We start from the raw sequence: 17,277 nt of genomic DNA on the forward strand, positions 1-17,277 counted from the left end.
CATTTTCCTATCTCAGTTTTTGTTTCATCTTTTTATTCTCAGCCATTTCGGATTTATAAGCACTTGACGTTTTATCTGATATAGGGCCCACTTTTTGCGGCCATTTAAAAACGGTGGCCCAAATCGAAAATTGTTTCCTACAAAAGTTGTTTCGTTTCTCAAGTACTATTGAATGAGGTATGAATCAATGCATGTTCCTATTTGAAAATTAGAAGTTGGCCCCTGGGCCCCCTTGAAGGAGGGCCCTGGGGGTCACCACAACAACACCATGTGATGCGCCCTATGACATTTTCCTATCTCAGTTTTTGTTTCATCTTTTTATTTTCAGCTGTTTCGGATTTATAAGCACTGGACGTTTTATCTGAAACACCCTGTATATAGTCACGGACCAGTATATGATCAAGGGAGGGGCTAAACCATGGTTTACCGCCTTATCCAGCGTAAAGAAAGTAGGATTGAAGCCCATTTTATCCAGTGCAAACCTGAGCGTTAAGGGGGGTTATAGTCCATATAGCCCTCCCATAGGATCTGCGATATATATATATATATATATATATATATATATATATATATATATATATATATATATATATATATATATATATATATATATATATATTAAAAAAGCTGAAATTTTGTACCAAGTTGGGAAATTCTTCTTGATACTCTGCAATATCACTAGATAAGCAGGCAATGTTGCTAAAGCAAAATAAAGTTGTATTTTCTCAAATTGCGCTACGTAAAATATTACATATTTCTAATTTAATTATTTAACAAAACCACAATAGCCCATACATTATTTAGCGTAACAAAGGACAACACAGTATCACTAACATCAACATTTTGGAGATCTCTAATAACTCAAATGGCATGGACGGTGCAATGCGCATCAACTGTATCTTAGCGTCAAATACTATGATCATGGAATAGTATATTTCGAATGAATGAAGGAACAAATTTATAAGAAATGGAAAATTTAAATGTTTCTAAAGACTTTACTTCGAAAACGCGTTGACATATTACGTCTCATGCAGATGCTTCCAAAAGACTTATAACGCCATTTACAACAATTGTTATTTCAAATCGTTTCAGAGATACCAAACACATTGATAGTGATTGTTATACTGCTTAAAATGACGTATTTGTATTAAATTTTTATAATGATTATTGCTTTTCTTTGCTTCTATAACATTACAACAATAGTTTTTGGTGGTTTTAATTACAAGAAGTCGCAGTTACATTATTTTAAGCAGTATTGACCACTTAAATAAATTGCTAAATATTATTCTAAATATGTGCAATAACGTAGATAAACTGCAAAATATTTTAAAATTACTCGTAATTTGTTTCATGGTGCAAGAATGCTTTCAAGAGACGACGTTTTTCATAGTCTTTGGGCTACTTATAATGTTAATGTTTAAGTCTTCGTTCCAGCAATACATGTAAATGCAAATTGTAACTGAAATTAAATGTAACTGATACATTTTCAGTAACACTAGTTGTTTTCCCTAAGCCTTAGAGGCCTGGTGTACACTTTAGATTAATTAAAAGTTCTAATCACACCCTAATTGCATTTCACTAGCTTTAGTTTGACCACCGACCACCTCAAACTCGATCCATACCATATAGCTATATGCAATTATTCAAGGACTTACAGTTAGTAATACACAGTGTTCACTTTTGTTTTGTTTTGTTTTAGTTTAACGTGGAATCCGATCCACTTCAGTCGTTCAACTTTACCCCTACCGGAAATCGAACTCGGGACCACGCGAACTGTAATCAAGAGTGCTACCCGCTAGACCAAATGGGGTCCTCACATTGTGTTGATTTAAATCATTCAGTCAGTGTTGCCAGATCTGAAGATTAAAAAGTAGTGTGTCTGTACTCCGAAAGTAGCGAATTCGAACTATTTGTAGCCCGAATATATAGAAATGAATACTGATGGTGCTAATGAAATAATTTAATATGAGCTGGAAAGTGTGCTGTACGTATTGCAAGAAGAAATTATGATCGACGGACGAAAACAATTCTAGCCTGGATACCACGAGACAAAAACAGCCTAGGAAACATCTGCATACAAGAAGGTGTGACTAAATCAAGAACCACTGAGGAGTAACCTGGAAAAGAATTGCCCAAGTTAGATAGTTGTGGAGAAGACTTGGAAAGACCTTCATTTAGCATTGGATTGATAATGGTTGATTATGATGATGGTGATGATTTTATTATATCTGGACCTCGGAGGTAAACTAAACCAAGTCATAATTTCGTAATTTTACAGAAGCTAAAAACCGGTTCCTCAACTAAGACTAAATATATAACTTTTACTAGGTAAGGTAGGGTAAAAGTGGATCCAAAATTTAATGAAAATCATAGAGCGAAAAAAATATTTTTGACTATTCAATCCATCATGTTGCAGCAAAACTACGAAAATTAATACAAAAGAAAAATAGAAATTTAAGAATCACTTGTTTTGGCGAGTGAGAAAAAATAGATACAGATAACTCGAATTACCTATATACTTATATAATATGTATGTCCATGTTTCGCAAATAATTTTTAATCATTATAAAATTTCAACGTAATGAACGCAAGATTAGTTTTCTCGAATAAAGATTGCATGCACCGTTGAAAGCTCAAGAATAAGATTAATCTATGTTACGGAACTAGATATGTGCTTACGTAATGTAATGCATTACGACCTTATGAACTTGTATAAGAAACAACATGCATTTAAAATGAGACGCGAACTATGCGAAACATCGGACTTTGAATCTAACTTGTTTTGTGATCCAACTCGAGACCTCACATAGCAAAGATGAGTGTAGTAGCTACCACCACAAGGTTCACGACGTTCCTGTTATAAAGTGTCAATTAAACACAGAGGTGTGAAACGGTAATATAGCATTTCATCAATTAAATACATTCGTACTGCTATGTGTTGCGTTATCCGTTAGAAGGTATTGAACAATTCTGATTCAAAGGAAGGAAATAAACTACTGTATAGTACTGAAGTTAATTTAATAGAGTTTAATTGTATAGGCAGTTCTGAGGCTATATGAGACAAAGTCTATTGCTGAAAGTGAAATATGGGTTCTATTAGAGTTTTAGCGTGATATACCCACTGATCATTGAACCTGGAATATGCGCATGGAAAGCATTAGCACTAGCAAATTAGCTACGAAGAGGTACACCATATCATAATTCTAAGTCAAAATGAAAGGAAAAAATAAGCGGAAACGACAGACTGTACGAGAATAATACTTTCACTATTTTAATTTCACACTATTTATTTCGAGACTTTCGAGACGAGACCGAGATTTGGCACTCGAGACCGAGACCGAGATCGAGACAAGCATCTGTTGACCGAGACGAGACCGAGACCGAGACGGTGATTTTTTACTCGAGACGAGACCGAGACCGAGACGGTTATTTATCAACCGAGACGAGACCGAGACTGTACAAAGTCTCGTCTCGTCTCGATACCATCCCTAGTCCCGGGTTCGATCCCTGGTGGAAACACTGTCGAAAAAGTGTAAAAAGATTTTTCAAGCCAGCCATTCTGAATGAGTCTTTTCTTGGTTTTCCAGTTTCACAACAGACAAATACCGGGATGGTACACCTTGTCTCAAAAAGGTTGAGCGCATTCTTTATTGGTGTTTTGAGGCAAAAATTTTCTAAGTCCAGCTTCGGGTATCTTCGGGAAAAAGTAAGCCAGGTTCGAACCTCCAAGCCAGCCTTTGCAATCGGGAAAAAGTTTGCAGATGTGTTTTTCTTCTTTTAAATATAATAAGACTTGTTACCAAGTGTTTAAAAAAGCAACATTGATTGAAATACTTAATGATACAATATTTCGAAACCTTTTTTTTTTAATGTTAGCAAATGCTTGTTTGTCATTTAGCTCTCCATACGTAATGGAACATTTAAATACGTTAAGGAATCTTTCCATATGTAAAAGAATGCTCAAAGTTAAGAAATAGAACATAATTATCGCCTGAGTACTAAAATAAAAGTCAAAGTAGAACAGAAACGGCGTTTGTAATGGATATGAATGTCATAATTATCTTGAGATCCGTTTTACATCGCTAGAAGGTTGTGTTAGCTCATTGGTAAGCTATCGGATTTCAAATCATAAAGTTGAGGGTTCGAATCCCGTCTAGGCTAATCCTTTTTTTAAAATTATATTTTCCGCAATGCATGAAAAATTATATAAAATAATTACATTAGAATACATAAGTTGTGTATATATAACATAATCATTGCAGAACATAGTAATTATTATGTTTAAAATATAACATCTGATATAATTTTCACAGTAGGTCGGTATTATATATGAGGATGTAAATACAAGTTAGGAAAATCATTTAATAGCAATAAATAAGTTATGTAGTGTATTTATTTGCATCTATTTGTCATACAGATGTAACTTCTCAATATTCTCATTACAGCATGTCATTTACATTCGTGAAATACAATATATTCCTACGGATATAGAAAGTGTATAAACAGAGTATCCAAAGTCGTATCCTGCTTCAAGACACATAACTTTTCCCGATCCCCTTAACGTCACGGGAAGAAACACAAATTCTCTTTAGAACGGAATGTCGTTGCTTAGAGTCTCATTCGAATACGTTGAATATGCTTTTGTATATTCATCTCTCTCTCTCTCTCTCTCTCTTTCGCTTTGTTTATGTGTGTGTGTGTGTGTGTGTGTTGCGGAATATCCCAAGTTGAATACCAGAGTCTCATTTGCCAAGTATATGAGCATCATTGTCATCGAATACCAGAAATTGAAAATCGTGTTTCTTCAGATTGGGTTTGCGTGTTCATGTTAGCTCACTGGTAGAGTACGGACTTGCCAATAAAGAGGTCTTGAGTTCAAAGCCTCAGCTAATTATCATTCTTTTGTTGGTAGGATTGCACAGAAATCGGATACAAGGAGTGGTTTACTTCTAGAAATATTTTCAGAAGCGTTTAGGTAGCCCTGAAAAGGGCTTTTTTCGGGAGTTAAGGCGGGGACATTAATATTGTGTCCAAGACCCTTCTGAATTTATTACACGCTCCATTCTTCTGGGCATGGAATCTATTACATGGGCGACAAATCTATCTCCTTCCCCTACCTCCAGCCATGCTTCGGAAACAAGATGCCACAGGTCATCCTGAGTTCTTGGTGGATCTGCCTCAGGCCAACTTTCCCTTAGAGTACGCTTCACTTCTGCCCACATATTTTCCATGAGATTGAGGTCTGCTCCACGAGCGGCCAGTCGATTAAATCAATCTCAGGGTGCCCTGCGAACCATTCCTGAATCACACGGGAAGAATGTATTGGCGACTGGTATTGCTGGAACTGAATTACACCATCAGGCTGAAATACTCGTACAGATAGCACCATGATATTACTGATAATGTCTAAGAACTGAGCATTGTCCAGATGTCCTTCAATTCTATGAAGCTGTCCTGCTCCGCGACTGGAAATCCAACCCCAACATAAAATAGATACATGGCCACTGCGATTGCAAGCAGCCACATATCCATGGTCATATCGGGTGCCTCTCGGACGATACACAAAACGGCGTCCCTCCTTTGATGTTGTGAATATGGATTCATCTGAGAAAACTACGTTTTCCCAATTGAGACCCACATTCGCCTGTGCAAACGCGAGACGGTAAATTTTGTGGTCGCCTGAGAGTTTTTCCTTCACGGCAGCAACACGGCCACGTAACCCAGCATGACGAAGCCTTCGCAGAGCTGTATGCTTACTACCAGGAAAGAGAGAAACTTCCCTTAGCTGTCTAGACGTCCTTAGTGGGTCTAACCGGGCTTCGTTTACTAATCTCGCATCTTGGGCTTCGGTTGACACATGCGGACGACCAGGAGATCGTAAATTATCAGTCTGACCTGTAGCACCATATTTCCGAATCCATCGCCTTCCTGTAGAGGCCGGGACACCTACTCGCCTGCTAGCTGCAGTTGCAGAATAACCTTCCAACTCCCATAAAGTAATTACTGCTGTACGTCTATCCATGAGCTCCTTCGTGGCTAAGTGGTTAGCGTCCGCGCCTTTGACGTGGGAGGTCCGGGTTCGATTCCCGGCGGGAGCTCATGTGGTTCGGATTCCACGTTAATCAGTAGGTCCACGTCTCATATAGCCTCGCTGCTGAAAGGGACGCTAAACTAAAATCAACTCAACTCAACGTCTATCCATAGTTACCAATGTTCTGAGCTGTGAGAAGGAAGCAATAGGTAAAAGCTAGTACTTGACGTGTGATTGGTTACTTGCACGACACGCCTATTGTGGGGAACAGCGTTGCCAGATCTAGCATAATGATGCTAGATCTAGCATAATTTGCATGTCTCTAGCATCTAGCATCTTGCTTTTAGCATCCTGCCCAAATCTATCACAATTTCAGCAAGTTTATCAAAAAGCCGTAAAACCTGGAGATGAGAAAGAAGTTGGTCGTGGGAAGAAAAAGAACGGCAGAAATGTATCCTCTTCCATTGATTCATACAGTCGGTAAACCATACAGGCAGTCTTATTTTTCGAAGTAAGTTCGAAACGTCTTTGGGCTTTTTTGTGGCTCCACCCAGGGTTTTCTAATCCTTTAACTCCGACGCATGGGCGGAGCTATGGGGGCCATTCTCCCCCCAACTTTTTGACAACTTCACCATCTTTATTTCTGACTTCATGATCATATTTATTCCTGAAATGACAGCTCCGAGACCGACCAAAAATCTGCCCCCCCCCCCAGCAGACGATTCCCAACTCCGCTTATGCTGCGAAGTAATTTTCTTTCAAAATATGTAAACAAAAACTTTGCATTCATTTATACGACATATACGCCATTGAATCTGGCAACGACTGCATTAATTTAGTTGAGTTAAAATTTTGGTGCGTGAAATATTGAGTTCTATCCATGCATTCTTGCTCTCTGTGTATTTTAAGTTACGTTATCGTATCTCAACTTCGTTTTTTTTAACTCCTGAATTAGTAATTATGAGGGTCTAGCATAATTTGACCGAATCTAGCATAAGTTCGATCAGGTTTTGGAATAATTCCGAGCTGTGAGTCTGGCAACGCTGGTGGGGAACGACTTGGTCAACGACTCGCGAAAGAAATCTGAAAATGGTGCGCCGTAATAATAATATTAAAAACAGTTTTTATAAAGGAATATTAATACATACGAAAAGCTGTTTAAAGAATGAATTGTTATACTGACTTTACACGTATAAAAACATATACCATATACCAAACAGATTGAGCGATATGATGATAGCTGTTTTGAGACAAACACTTTCGAAGTCCAACTTCGGGTATCTTCGGAAAACAGTAAACTAAAGCTGCTGGTTCGAACCTCCAAAGCCAACCTTAGTAATCGGGAAAAGATGTACAGATATGTTTTTCCTTCTGTTAAATATAATAAGACATGTTGAAATGGTATTAAGTGTAGAAAAAAGTAACATTGAAATACTTAATGATACAATATTTCGAGACTATGTATTCACACTCTCGTTTCGTCATTGTGATTTCCATACGGAAAAGAGCATTTACGTATGAGCTCAGTTATATTTCAGAAGCAGCTTCCGAAATGCGGTCATATTAGCTCAGTGGTACACCACCGAGCGCTTAAATCGTGAGTTCGATACCCGTTCAGGTGAAATTCTTTTATGATATTCTACTTTCCTCAATGCATGAAAATTATGTAAAATAGTTACATTACCATTCATCAGTTGTATATATCAGTTGAATATATATATTCATATCATTTCACGACATAAGTAATTCTTATTTTTAAAATATAACATCTGAGGTATTGACAGAACGTCGGTGTGTTATGTGTGAATATTGAATACAAATTTAAAAAATCGTGTAATAGCAATAAATAAGTTATGTAATGTATTTATTTGCAGCTACTTTCATCGCAGATAACTTCTCAATATTCGCATTACAGCATTTGGGTAGAGCATATCGAAAATCGGATCGTGGTCCAAGACAAAAAACTAGCTAGCCCCAAACTGTCACGCAAGAAATTCGCGAATCGCAAAAGTAAAGTGAAGGGATTGAGAGCGGCAATTCCTTAATCGCTCTCTCTCAACTCTCTCTTATCTGCATTTATACACATAAAAGTGTATGTATGTATGTTCCAACATAACTCAGCAGGAACATATGCCTAGAGCCTACACTTGTATGCCTAGAGCAGGGTTTCTCAACCTGGGAGTCGGGGCCCCTAGGGGATCGCGAAGATAGGCGGAAGAGATAAATATAGTTAGAATCTAATACCAGAAATTATTTTTAAATATTATTTTTAATTTTGTTCTGATAAGCATACTTTTATTTTTTATACACACTGTAAAGAACAATAAAAAATAAGTCTACTGAACATTTTCAAAGGGTGTAGAATTCGTGTTACTATTCGGTTCAAAGTCTCTTGTCTTCGCGAATTCTGTCGAGAAATTTGAAGCTTAAAATATACAAAACGATAATCATGCCTGTTGTTCTGTATGGTTGCGAAACATGGTCGCTTACTCTGAGGGAAGAACATAGACTGAAAGTATTTGAGAACAAGATCCTTAGACGAATATTCGGACCCAAGAGGAACGGGAATGGGGAATGGCGGAAACTTCATAACGAGGAACTACATAATTTATACGGTTTACCCAACATTGTTAGGGTCGTCAAGTCCAGAAGGCTTAGGTGGGCAGGTCATGTAGCTAGAATGGAAGAAAGTAGAAACGCTTTCAAATTCTTGACTGGAAGACCAGTCGGAAAACGACCATTAGGAAGACCTAGGCGCAGATGGGAGGACAATATTAAGATGGATCTCGCTGAGATAAGAATACAAAGTAGAAACTGGATCCAATTGGCTAAGGATAGAAGTCAGTGTAGAGCTTTTGTGAACGCGGCATTGAACCTCCGGGTTCCATAGGCCATAGAGTTAGTTAGTTAGTAGAGTTGTTTAAAAATGAATTTAAATCAAAGAGGTATGATATAAAACTAATGAGAACTGTATATAGAAATACTAGAAAAATACACATGCAACAAAACCTGCACATTGAAATACAATTTAAAATTAAAACCTAATGAGATACCTAAGCATGGTGTAATTTCACTAGTGCAGCAATGTCCGGTTCAATCTTCATGACGAACATTATCAAACCATTTTCAACTGATAAGCGATTTCTTATCTTTGTTTTAATGTTTACCATAAAAAAACACACTTTCGCACAAGTACGATATAGCAAATGGAATTATTACTTTTAAAGCAGCAATCCCCAGACCAGGATATTCTTCTCTCCTCATCAGGCAGAATTTGTCCAAGTCTTCGTTACAAAAAACCAGTTGCAAAGACTTGTCGCATGATCATTCTATTATTTGGTCAAGAAGTTGTGGGCTTAGATCGGATACGTTAATGGCCTCTTCAATGAAGGAGTTTAACATCCATCTTGAACCAGCACCTTCGTCGTTGGGAATATAGATATTACAGTTACTGTATCCACTGTCAGTGCCGGGCGCCGAAAAAAGGGGCCACACATTTCGGAGGAAGTGTGTTACTCATGTTAGGAAAGTACATGTGCACATGTGTAAAATAGGAGGAAAAACGTAATAAAATGTGCTCAAAATTAAGGAAAGGTAGGGTTTATTTTGAAAATGTTATTGAGCTTCGTGCCAACCATGGTGGCGCTTCGTAGCTAGTCTGTCGACGTCACTCATATATACGGTGACATCGTACTATACTCTCGCCCCGGGCACTGATTTTCCATGGCACTGTTCACTATAAACAAAAAAATGGGTTCTACTATTATAGAAATAGGTATGTTAAAAATCTCACACAAGCTTATTATAAAACAAATTATAAAAGGGTCGCTGGCAAGAGCGTGTGATAAAAGGGGATCGTGATAGGAATTAGATTGAGAACCACTGGTCTAGAGTAATTTTAACCACATTTCTTATAGTTTCAAAAAGATTGCTGTCGGGTTACCTATGGTGAATGGGAGGGGGATACATATAAAAGATTGGTAGAAAATGATCGATATTAGATTCATAGTTTTCGGGGTCGCTTAGATAAATAGTGAGACTTTCAATTTCGCTTAACTCCGATTAAGCTCTCATTAGTAGGGATGGGCACGAACGACTTTTCTTTGAAACTCGACTCGACTCGAAACAGACATTTTTGAGGTCTACTCTTGGACTCGGCGCGAAAAATATCTTCCAACTCGACTCGGATTAGAGTCAAGTCGAACCAAAACGAGCCAAATCCTGTGTGTAGTCCTACCTAGACAATACATAGACAATAATTATTCTATCATCAATTATACTACTATTACTACAAATAATAATAATAATAATAATAATAATAATAATAATAATAATAATAATAATTATTATTATTATTATTATTATTATTATTATTATTATTATTATGACAACACCGTGTACAAACATGAACAATAGATGGTTAGTAAAGGAATACTAAAAGCTAGTTGACTGCCGACGTCGGTAGTCATGAACTCTACAAGGCAAAGACATCGTTCATTACTCTAAGCTGTAAGCGTCGGTGGACTACAGATGGTCAACTATTGACCTCTCGCCAGAAATTGGTGGCCCCGCAGCGACGATCCGTGGTGGCCCAAGTTCCATTTTGAAAACTTTACCACCAGCAGCAGAGACGCGATGAAACGCCAACGAACCACAAAATTACTCTCCCAAAATATGTCAAAATGCCTATATGTGTGATTTGTTTATATTTAGGTGAATCAAAAAAACACAAAACAAATACCCGGGGTGGACGCAAACTATCAATATTACGATTACTAGGCACGTGTTCTCCTGACTTCCCCACTGAAACGATCATAAAAAGCTTGGTTGTTTAAGGATAAATCATTGACGTCTTAATTTAGCCAATCAGACAAACCCCTACATCTCGAGTTCTAGAAGGTGATACCGTGAACCGTTTCAGATTTATTGCTTCCTGGTGGAGTACTATCCTGGTGGAGTACAAAAGAAAAATGGAGATCTTGAAAGTAAAATGTAGAAAAGCTCGGTGGCCCCAATAACTACATATTTCTCTACCCCTTCATCCCGAACTTAAAAATAAAACTTAATTCGAATATGGTTAATTAGTGAATTTATTACAGTTAAATTCCACTCACTACATGCTACAGCTACAACTATGTAACAAAAAATAACAACTGTGAAACATGTTCTGAATTACTATTAGATTTCTTACGCTATTATTAAACATATTAGAATAGTAAAAGAGGATTGCTCGTGAAATATTATATTTGCTCTTGATTTATAACTTTTTCATACGGAAAAATTTAAAATATTATTCAAGTTTTAAACTTTGCACTCTGCAAATATGTTGCCCTTTAGGCAATGGGACTAATGTGAAATGTGGACTAATGTGGACTAATGGGAAATGCTGCACTGTTAGCGGCGCTGAAAACTTACGATTCGATTCTAATATCGAATGATTTCGATATCTTTATGTCGCTACGTAACCACCCTGGGTGTTAATGGAAGCTTAATTGGACTTGAATTGAAAGTAGAACTATTCACCTAAGCGACCACGAAACTATAGATTCGATACTAATATCGACCCGTTTCTAGCATTTTTGATATGTATCCCAACAGTACTCTTTTTCCAGACTGTAAGAAATATAGTTAAAATTGCTCTAGATATATCAGAATTATGTTGAAATACACACATAAATCCACTTTTATATTCTGTATAAATAGAGAGTGAGCAAGCGAGCGAGCGAGCGAGAGAGGGCGACTCAAGGCATCACCACCTCCACATTGCAAAAGCATATATCAGGAATTGAATTGAAAATCTATGTAAAGACTTTCTGCTGTGGCATGCTTCGTAAGGACAATTCCAGTCTGCTCACGTGACCTTTGGGGTTCATGAATTTTTTTTTGCGAGCGTTCCGACTTTGGATTCTCTGTTTATACCTTCTGTTTATGCATCGAATAACTTTTCAAGAACATAAATGACATTCTGTATTATGAATGTTGAGAATTACCCTCTATATGACAAATAGCTGCAAATAAATACACTACATGATTTATTTATTGCTATTGAACGAGTTTCTTAACTTGTATTTACATCCTCATATATAATACCGACCTACTGTGAAAATTATCTCAGATGTTATATTTTAAACATAATAATTACTATGTTCTGCAATGATTATGTTATATATACACAACTTATGTATTCTAATGTAATTATTTTATATAATTTTTCATGCATTGCGGAAAATATAATTTAAAAAAAAAGATTAGCCTAGACGGGATTCGAACCCTCAACCTTATGATTTGAAATCCGACAGCTTACCAATGAGCTAACACAACCTTCTAGCGATATATAACGGATCTCAATATAATTATGACATTCATATCCATTACAAACGCCGTTTCTGTTCTACTTTGACTTTTATTTTAGTACTCAGGCGATAATTATGTTCTATTTCTTAACTTTGAGCATTCTTTTACATATGGAAAGATTCCTTAACGTATTTAAATGTTCCATTACGTATGGAGAGCTAAATGACAAACAAGCATTTGCTAACATTAAAAAAAAAAGGTTTCGAAATATTGTATCATTAAGTATTTCAATCAATGTTGCTTTTTTAAACACTTGGTAACAAGTCTTATTATATTTAAAAGAAGAAAAACACATCTGCAAACTTTTTCCCGATTGCAAAGGCTGGCTTGGAGGTTCGAACCTGGCTTACTTTTTCCCGAAGATACCCGAAGCTGGACTTAGAAAATTATTGCCTCAAAACACCAGTAAAGAATGCGCTCAACCTTTTTGAGACAAGGTGTACCTAATATATAGGTCCCAGGCCGCTTCCTTCCTTTCCTGTCCCCAGATAGTGTGATCGCCGAGGGACATCATTCTTCATACGTGACGGGCTAAATGCTCATAGATGCCGAAAGCCCAGAAATTTTAATCGTAAATCCTACTTGACAAAAGCTGGAAACGCACCAGGGACCCCACGCATTAAGGGTGAACGCTCTGCCAGTGGGTCACCGCAGCCTTAGGGGGTATAATAATTCGAGTCACCGTTTTATTTCGAAGCGAAGAAGTTAATCTCATTTTTTTTAAATCTTTGTTTTACGTCCCATAGTTATGCCGGCTAGACTAATGGAGACGGTGATGATGAGAAATGAATGAAATGATGGAATGAAGAAAGTGGGAGGAAACGGGAGAACCCCGAAGAAACCCAGCACACTAATCTCATAAAGGTTCAAAATCAAGAAATGTACCTCGTTAACAGACATGTGATTTTAAGTTTATATTAGTAAAGCAGAGAGATTAATACTGTGTACAGTTCCCTTTGATTGCACCATTCAAGTGATAATTAAGAAGAAAGGAAAAGTAGCCCTTCAACTTGGAATTCAGCTATTACTCTAGTGATTAACGTATCAACATTGAACAGTCAGTCGCTGTCCAAAATTGAAACCGTAAAAGAAAGAATATGGGTTTTTATCCATAACTGTACATTACACCACTTCATTTTAATTTAGAGGGCACGGTGGCTCAGTGGTAGAGCGCTTACCTCTGGTGCGTGGGGTCTCTGGTTCGATCTCCGATCTCCCACTTTCTCATTCCACCATTTTTTCCATCATTATTCACTTACTTTACTCATCGTCTCCATTATTCTGAAGGGCATGAGCGTGGGACGTTAAACTCAAAGTTTCATTTTCATCTCTTTCATGTTTGATTTTTCATGTCTACTTTAACCTACAGCGCAGCCATCGGACTAAAGCTATAACTAAAAGAAAATAAGCTTTTAAAGTTTCCCTCAGTGGGTAGAGCGTGTACCTTTGGTGTCCTATGTCCCGGGTTCGATTGTCGGTGGGGTAACATTGAATACACTGTACTGGTTCGATTACTTCTTCTTCTTTTTTTTTACTTTAATCCCTTGATTATGTACCAACGCTAGTTTTTTCCTAAGAGATTAGTCTCGTCTCGTAAATTTTGCATAAATCTCGTCTCATCTCGATTCTCGAATTATTACGTCGTTTTGATTTTCGAAAAAAATTTTGAGGTCTTGGGTTGTAAAGCGTATACCGTATACAAAATTTATGGCTTGATTTTTTTCTTCTTCCGCGTCACGAGAGGTCAAGGAAAGATGTAATGTAACAACATTTAAACCGTGTTTATTATTGGTGTATATTATATATTTCTAAACATTGATAAATGTTTTTCATTGTTCGTACAATGACAATGAATTGATAGTTTTTATAGTATGGATTACGTATTAATAAAACAGTGTTTGGGATCTAAAGTTGAATGAGGTAGTGTTGCCCACGAAACTCGAAAAGTTTCGAAAACGAGGCTAGAATTGTCATTTCTCATCTCGTCTCGAAAACTCGGCAAGAATTGTCATTTCTCGTCTCGGGGCAACAGTATCGGAGGCGAAGGGAGACGGTGATAATGAGATGAGATGATATTTTTTCACATGGTGTTTTTCTACTACCAAGCCCACCTGGCGTGAGCTGAGATCCCATTTGAAATTATACATCTTGTCTTATATAGCCTTGTTGCTGTCAGGGAACATAAATAGGAATCAGTCAACCTGTCAATGTAGAAGTGACTCAAATCATGATATTCTTTATCACTTTGTTTTAACCTTCTGTCTCTATTGGAGGCAGGGTAGCGCGATGGCTCAGTGGTAGAGAGTTCACTTCTAGTGCATGTGGTCCCTGGTTTGATCACAGCCCTCACCAAGTGGACTTTGTAGTGAGCAAACAGCTTGTCCTATGGGTTTTCTCGTGGTTCTTCCGTTTCCTCCCACTCTTCATTCCACCATTTCATTCATTTCTCATCACTGCCTCCTTTAGCCTAGCCGGTATAAACGTGGTACGTAGAACTTAAAGATTTCATTTCATTTCATTTTGAATTTTTTTCTTGTCTTTCCGACGTAAGAATAAATAGACCAACAAAATATAGAATAGTTTTGGTAAACTGAACTTCTTAACTAAATTAACTCATGATTTAAAGAAAAAATCTTTGAATTTTATTCTTCATTTGAAAATTACTTTCTTCTAGATTCTATAATGCTGAATGAGAAAGTAGTTTTTTTTTTTTAAAAAAAAAAAAAGAATATTTACGTTTTCGCAAAACAAAAGGATAATGTGTGTTTGCAGTGCACGCAATGGTCAATGTTCACAATTGCCGAAAAGAGCTGTTTGGAGTCACCGAATCTCTTTATCTTGTGTGTTTTGTTTGGAGCATTATCGTTCTGGACAATACAAACAAAATGTATCGATAAGGGTATAAGTTTTCGAACACGTTATATATTTCTGAACACTAAGAACAACGAATAGAGAAGCCCATACATCCAGAGCGCTGTCCCATCATTCACGAGGTCAGTCGCGTTGAGTTGGTGCTGGAATTACGTGTTGTGCTGTAGAGGATACATCATGGACGTATGGGACTGTACGGAGGAGCATTTGTCTTCCATAAGCACAATTACGCCCACGTGTGCGTTCGCCCTAGAAGATTGTGATGGATTTACTTTCGGGAATGCTACACTAGTCGACGATTGGTCCGAGTGTTACGCGAACGCTTCCTGTGTAAGTACAGTTAGTAATAATAATAGTTTAGGTGATACAATATGATTTTCCATTCTGTATATAAAATTTATACTATTTCTTGAAAACTAGATAGGACTCCCATGTTACTTTGACACAGAAGAATTGGGAATGTCGATAACACCTATGGTTACATACGAAGTTGAAACTTCGTGCAGTCACATTCAAAAATAATGCAAATGTGACTCACATCAATTTGAGAATCATGTATATTGATAAATTTAATAAAATTTAGTGGTGCTTGTGTTAGCCATTCAACAACTTACGTATAAGCTTTTTATATCCAGGAGCTACGACAGAGACAGAAGAGTACAGATAATTGACTGTGATTATGATATTTTTTAATCTGGACTTTACCACTATGCAGTTTCCCTCCAGAAACCATGTTTTTATTGATTGGGGACTAAAACTTAACGAATATTTTATTAAAAGATTCCAATAGAAAGGAAATAGTGGAAGACGGAATTCATATTATTTACCTCTATATAAGATAACTAGCCTTCTGCTAGCTGGGTTGAGTTAATTTTGAGTTTAACGTCCCTTTCAGCACGAGGTTATATGAGACGGAACTACTGATTAGTGGAATATGAACCACATAAGTTCCCGCTGGGAATCGAAGCCGGGTCTCCCACACCAAACGCGCATACGCTAACCGCTTAGCCACGAAGAAGTTCTCTACTATCTGCGGGCTCCACCCTCAGATCCCCACGTTTGCTCGGCCTACGGCCTCGCACCTCTTACCCATAATTTATCGAATTCCAACTACTTACAGATTTTGTAGGCTATCCTAAGATTTTTCATTTTCTTTTTACATCCCTAAAAACTAAAAATAATTATTCAGTTTTGGCAATTTCCTGTGGGTTACATTTGGAAGGATAGTCATGCCAAATTTCATTATTGTAACCCTATATGAAGTGTCTAAAGGCTTTGGGGTGTAGATGTCCTATATAAATAACATGGGCATAAATATTTCACTCCCCATAAAACCGCTTTAAAGTTGGAAATTTTATTTTTTGGTGATTTACTTAGGTAACGATAATGAAAATATACAAGCATACCGAATTTCAAGTTTTTATTCCAAGTATCGAAGAATGAGATAAAAGGTTAAAAAAAAAAAAAAAAAAAACCTCCCATTTCTCTAACATGGGGAATTTCTTCATTTTCCCTTTTAGACCCTCTTTGGCAATTTTCCTGTGGGTTCCGAAAAACTACAATCATTTCAAATTTAATCATTGTAGCTCTACAGGAAGTACCCAATAGTTTTGGTGCAGAAGATATTCCATATAAATAACATGGAAACGATTTTTCAGTTCCCATAAAACCACTCTAAAGTTTCATTTAATTTTTTTTTTTTTTTGTTTACTTAGGTAACGTTAACGAAAACGTACAAGTATACCGAATTCCAAGTTATTCCCAAGTACCTAAAATATGATATTATAAATTTTAGGAAAAAAAGGGGGGGGGGCATTTAAACATGGATAACTTCATCTTCCTTTAGACCCCTATATAGCTTTAAAATATTCACTTTTGGCAATTTTCCTGTGGATTAGTCCCGAAAAGCTGCAATCATGCCAAAATTCAACTTTCCATGTCAACCGGAAGTACTCGTTATTTTGTCAGTTCATGTAGTTTTATACATAGTTAGGATGTGAGTGTATCTCTTAACTGTGGAT

General features: G+C 37.0%; 1 protein-coding gene across 6 annotated transcripts in view; it reads left to right on the forward strand.

Annotated features, from left to right (window-relative positions):
* Nucleotides 1–17,277, forward strand: part of LOC145670315 (putative divalent cation/proton antiporter TMEM165) — a 151,098-nt gene that overhangs the window by 43,416 nt on the left and 90,405 nt on the right. For 4 of the 6 annotated variants that reach the window (XR_014128256.1, XR_014128257.1, XR_014128258.1 and 1 more), the window contains exon 1: nt 15,266–15,586. The exons of 1 other annotated variant lie outside the window; for it this stretch is intronic. Coding sequence is in view for 2 of the 5 variants with exons in the window: in XM_081738803.1 (XP_081594929.1) it covers nt 15,434–15,586 (153 nt within the window). In the remaining 3 variants the exon portion in view is untranslated. Of the gene's footprint in view, nt 1–15,265; nt 15,587–17,277 lie in introns of those variants that run through there. One more of the 6 variants, XM_081738806.1, reaches the window with a different exon arrangement.

This window comes from Thermobia domestica, chromosome 14, assembly GCF_964235325.1.
Source record: "Thermobia domestica chromosome 14, izTheDome1.hap1.1, whole genome shotgun sequence".
Classification (NCBI taxonomy): domain Eukaryota; kingdom Metazoa; phylum Arthropoda; class Insecta; order Zygentoma; family Lepismatidae; genus Thermobia; species Thermobia domestica.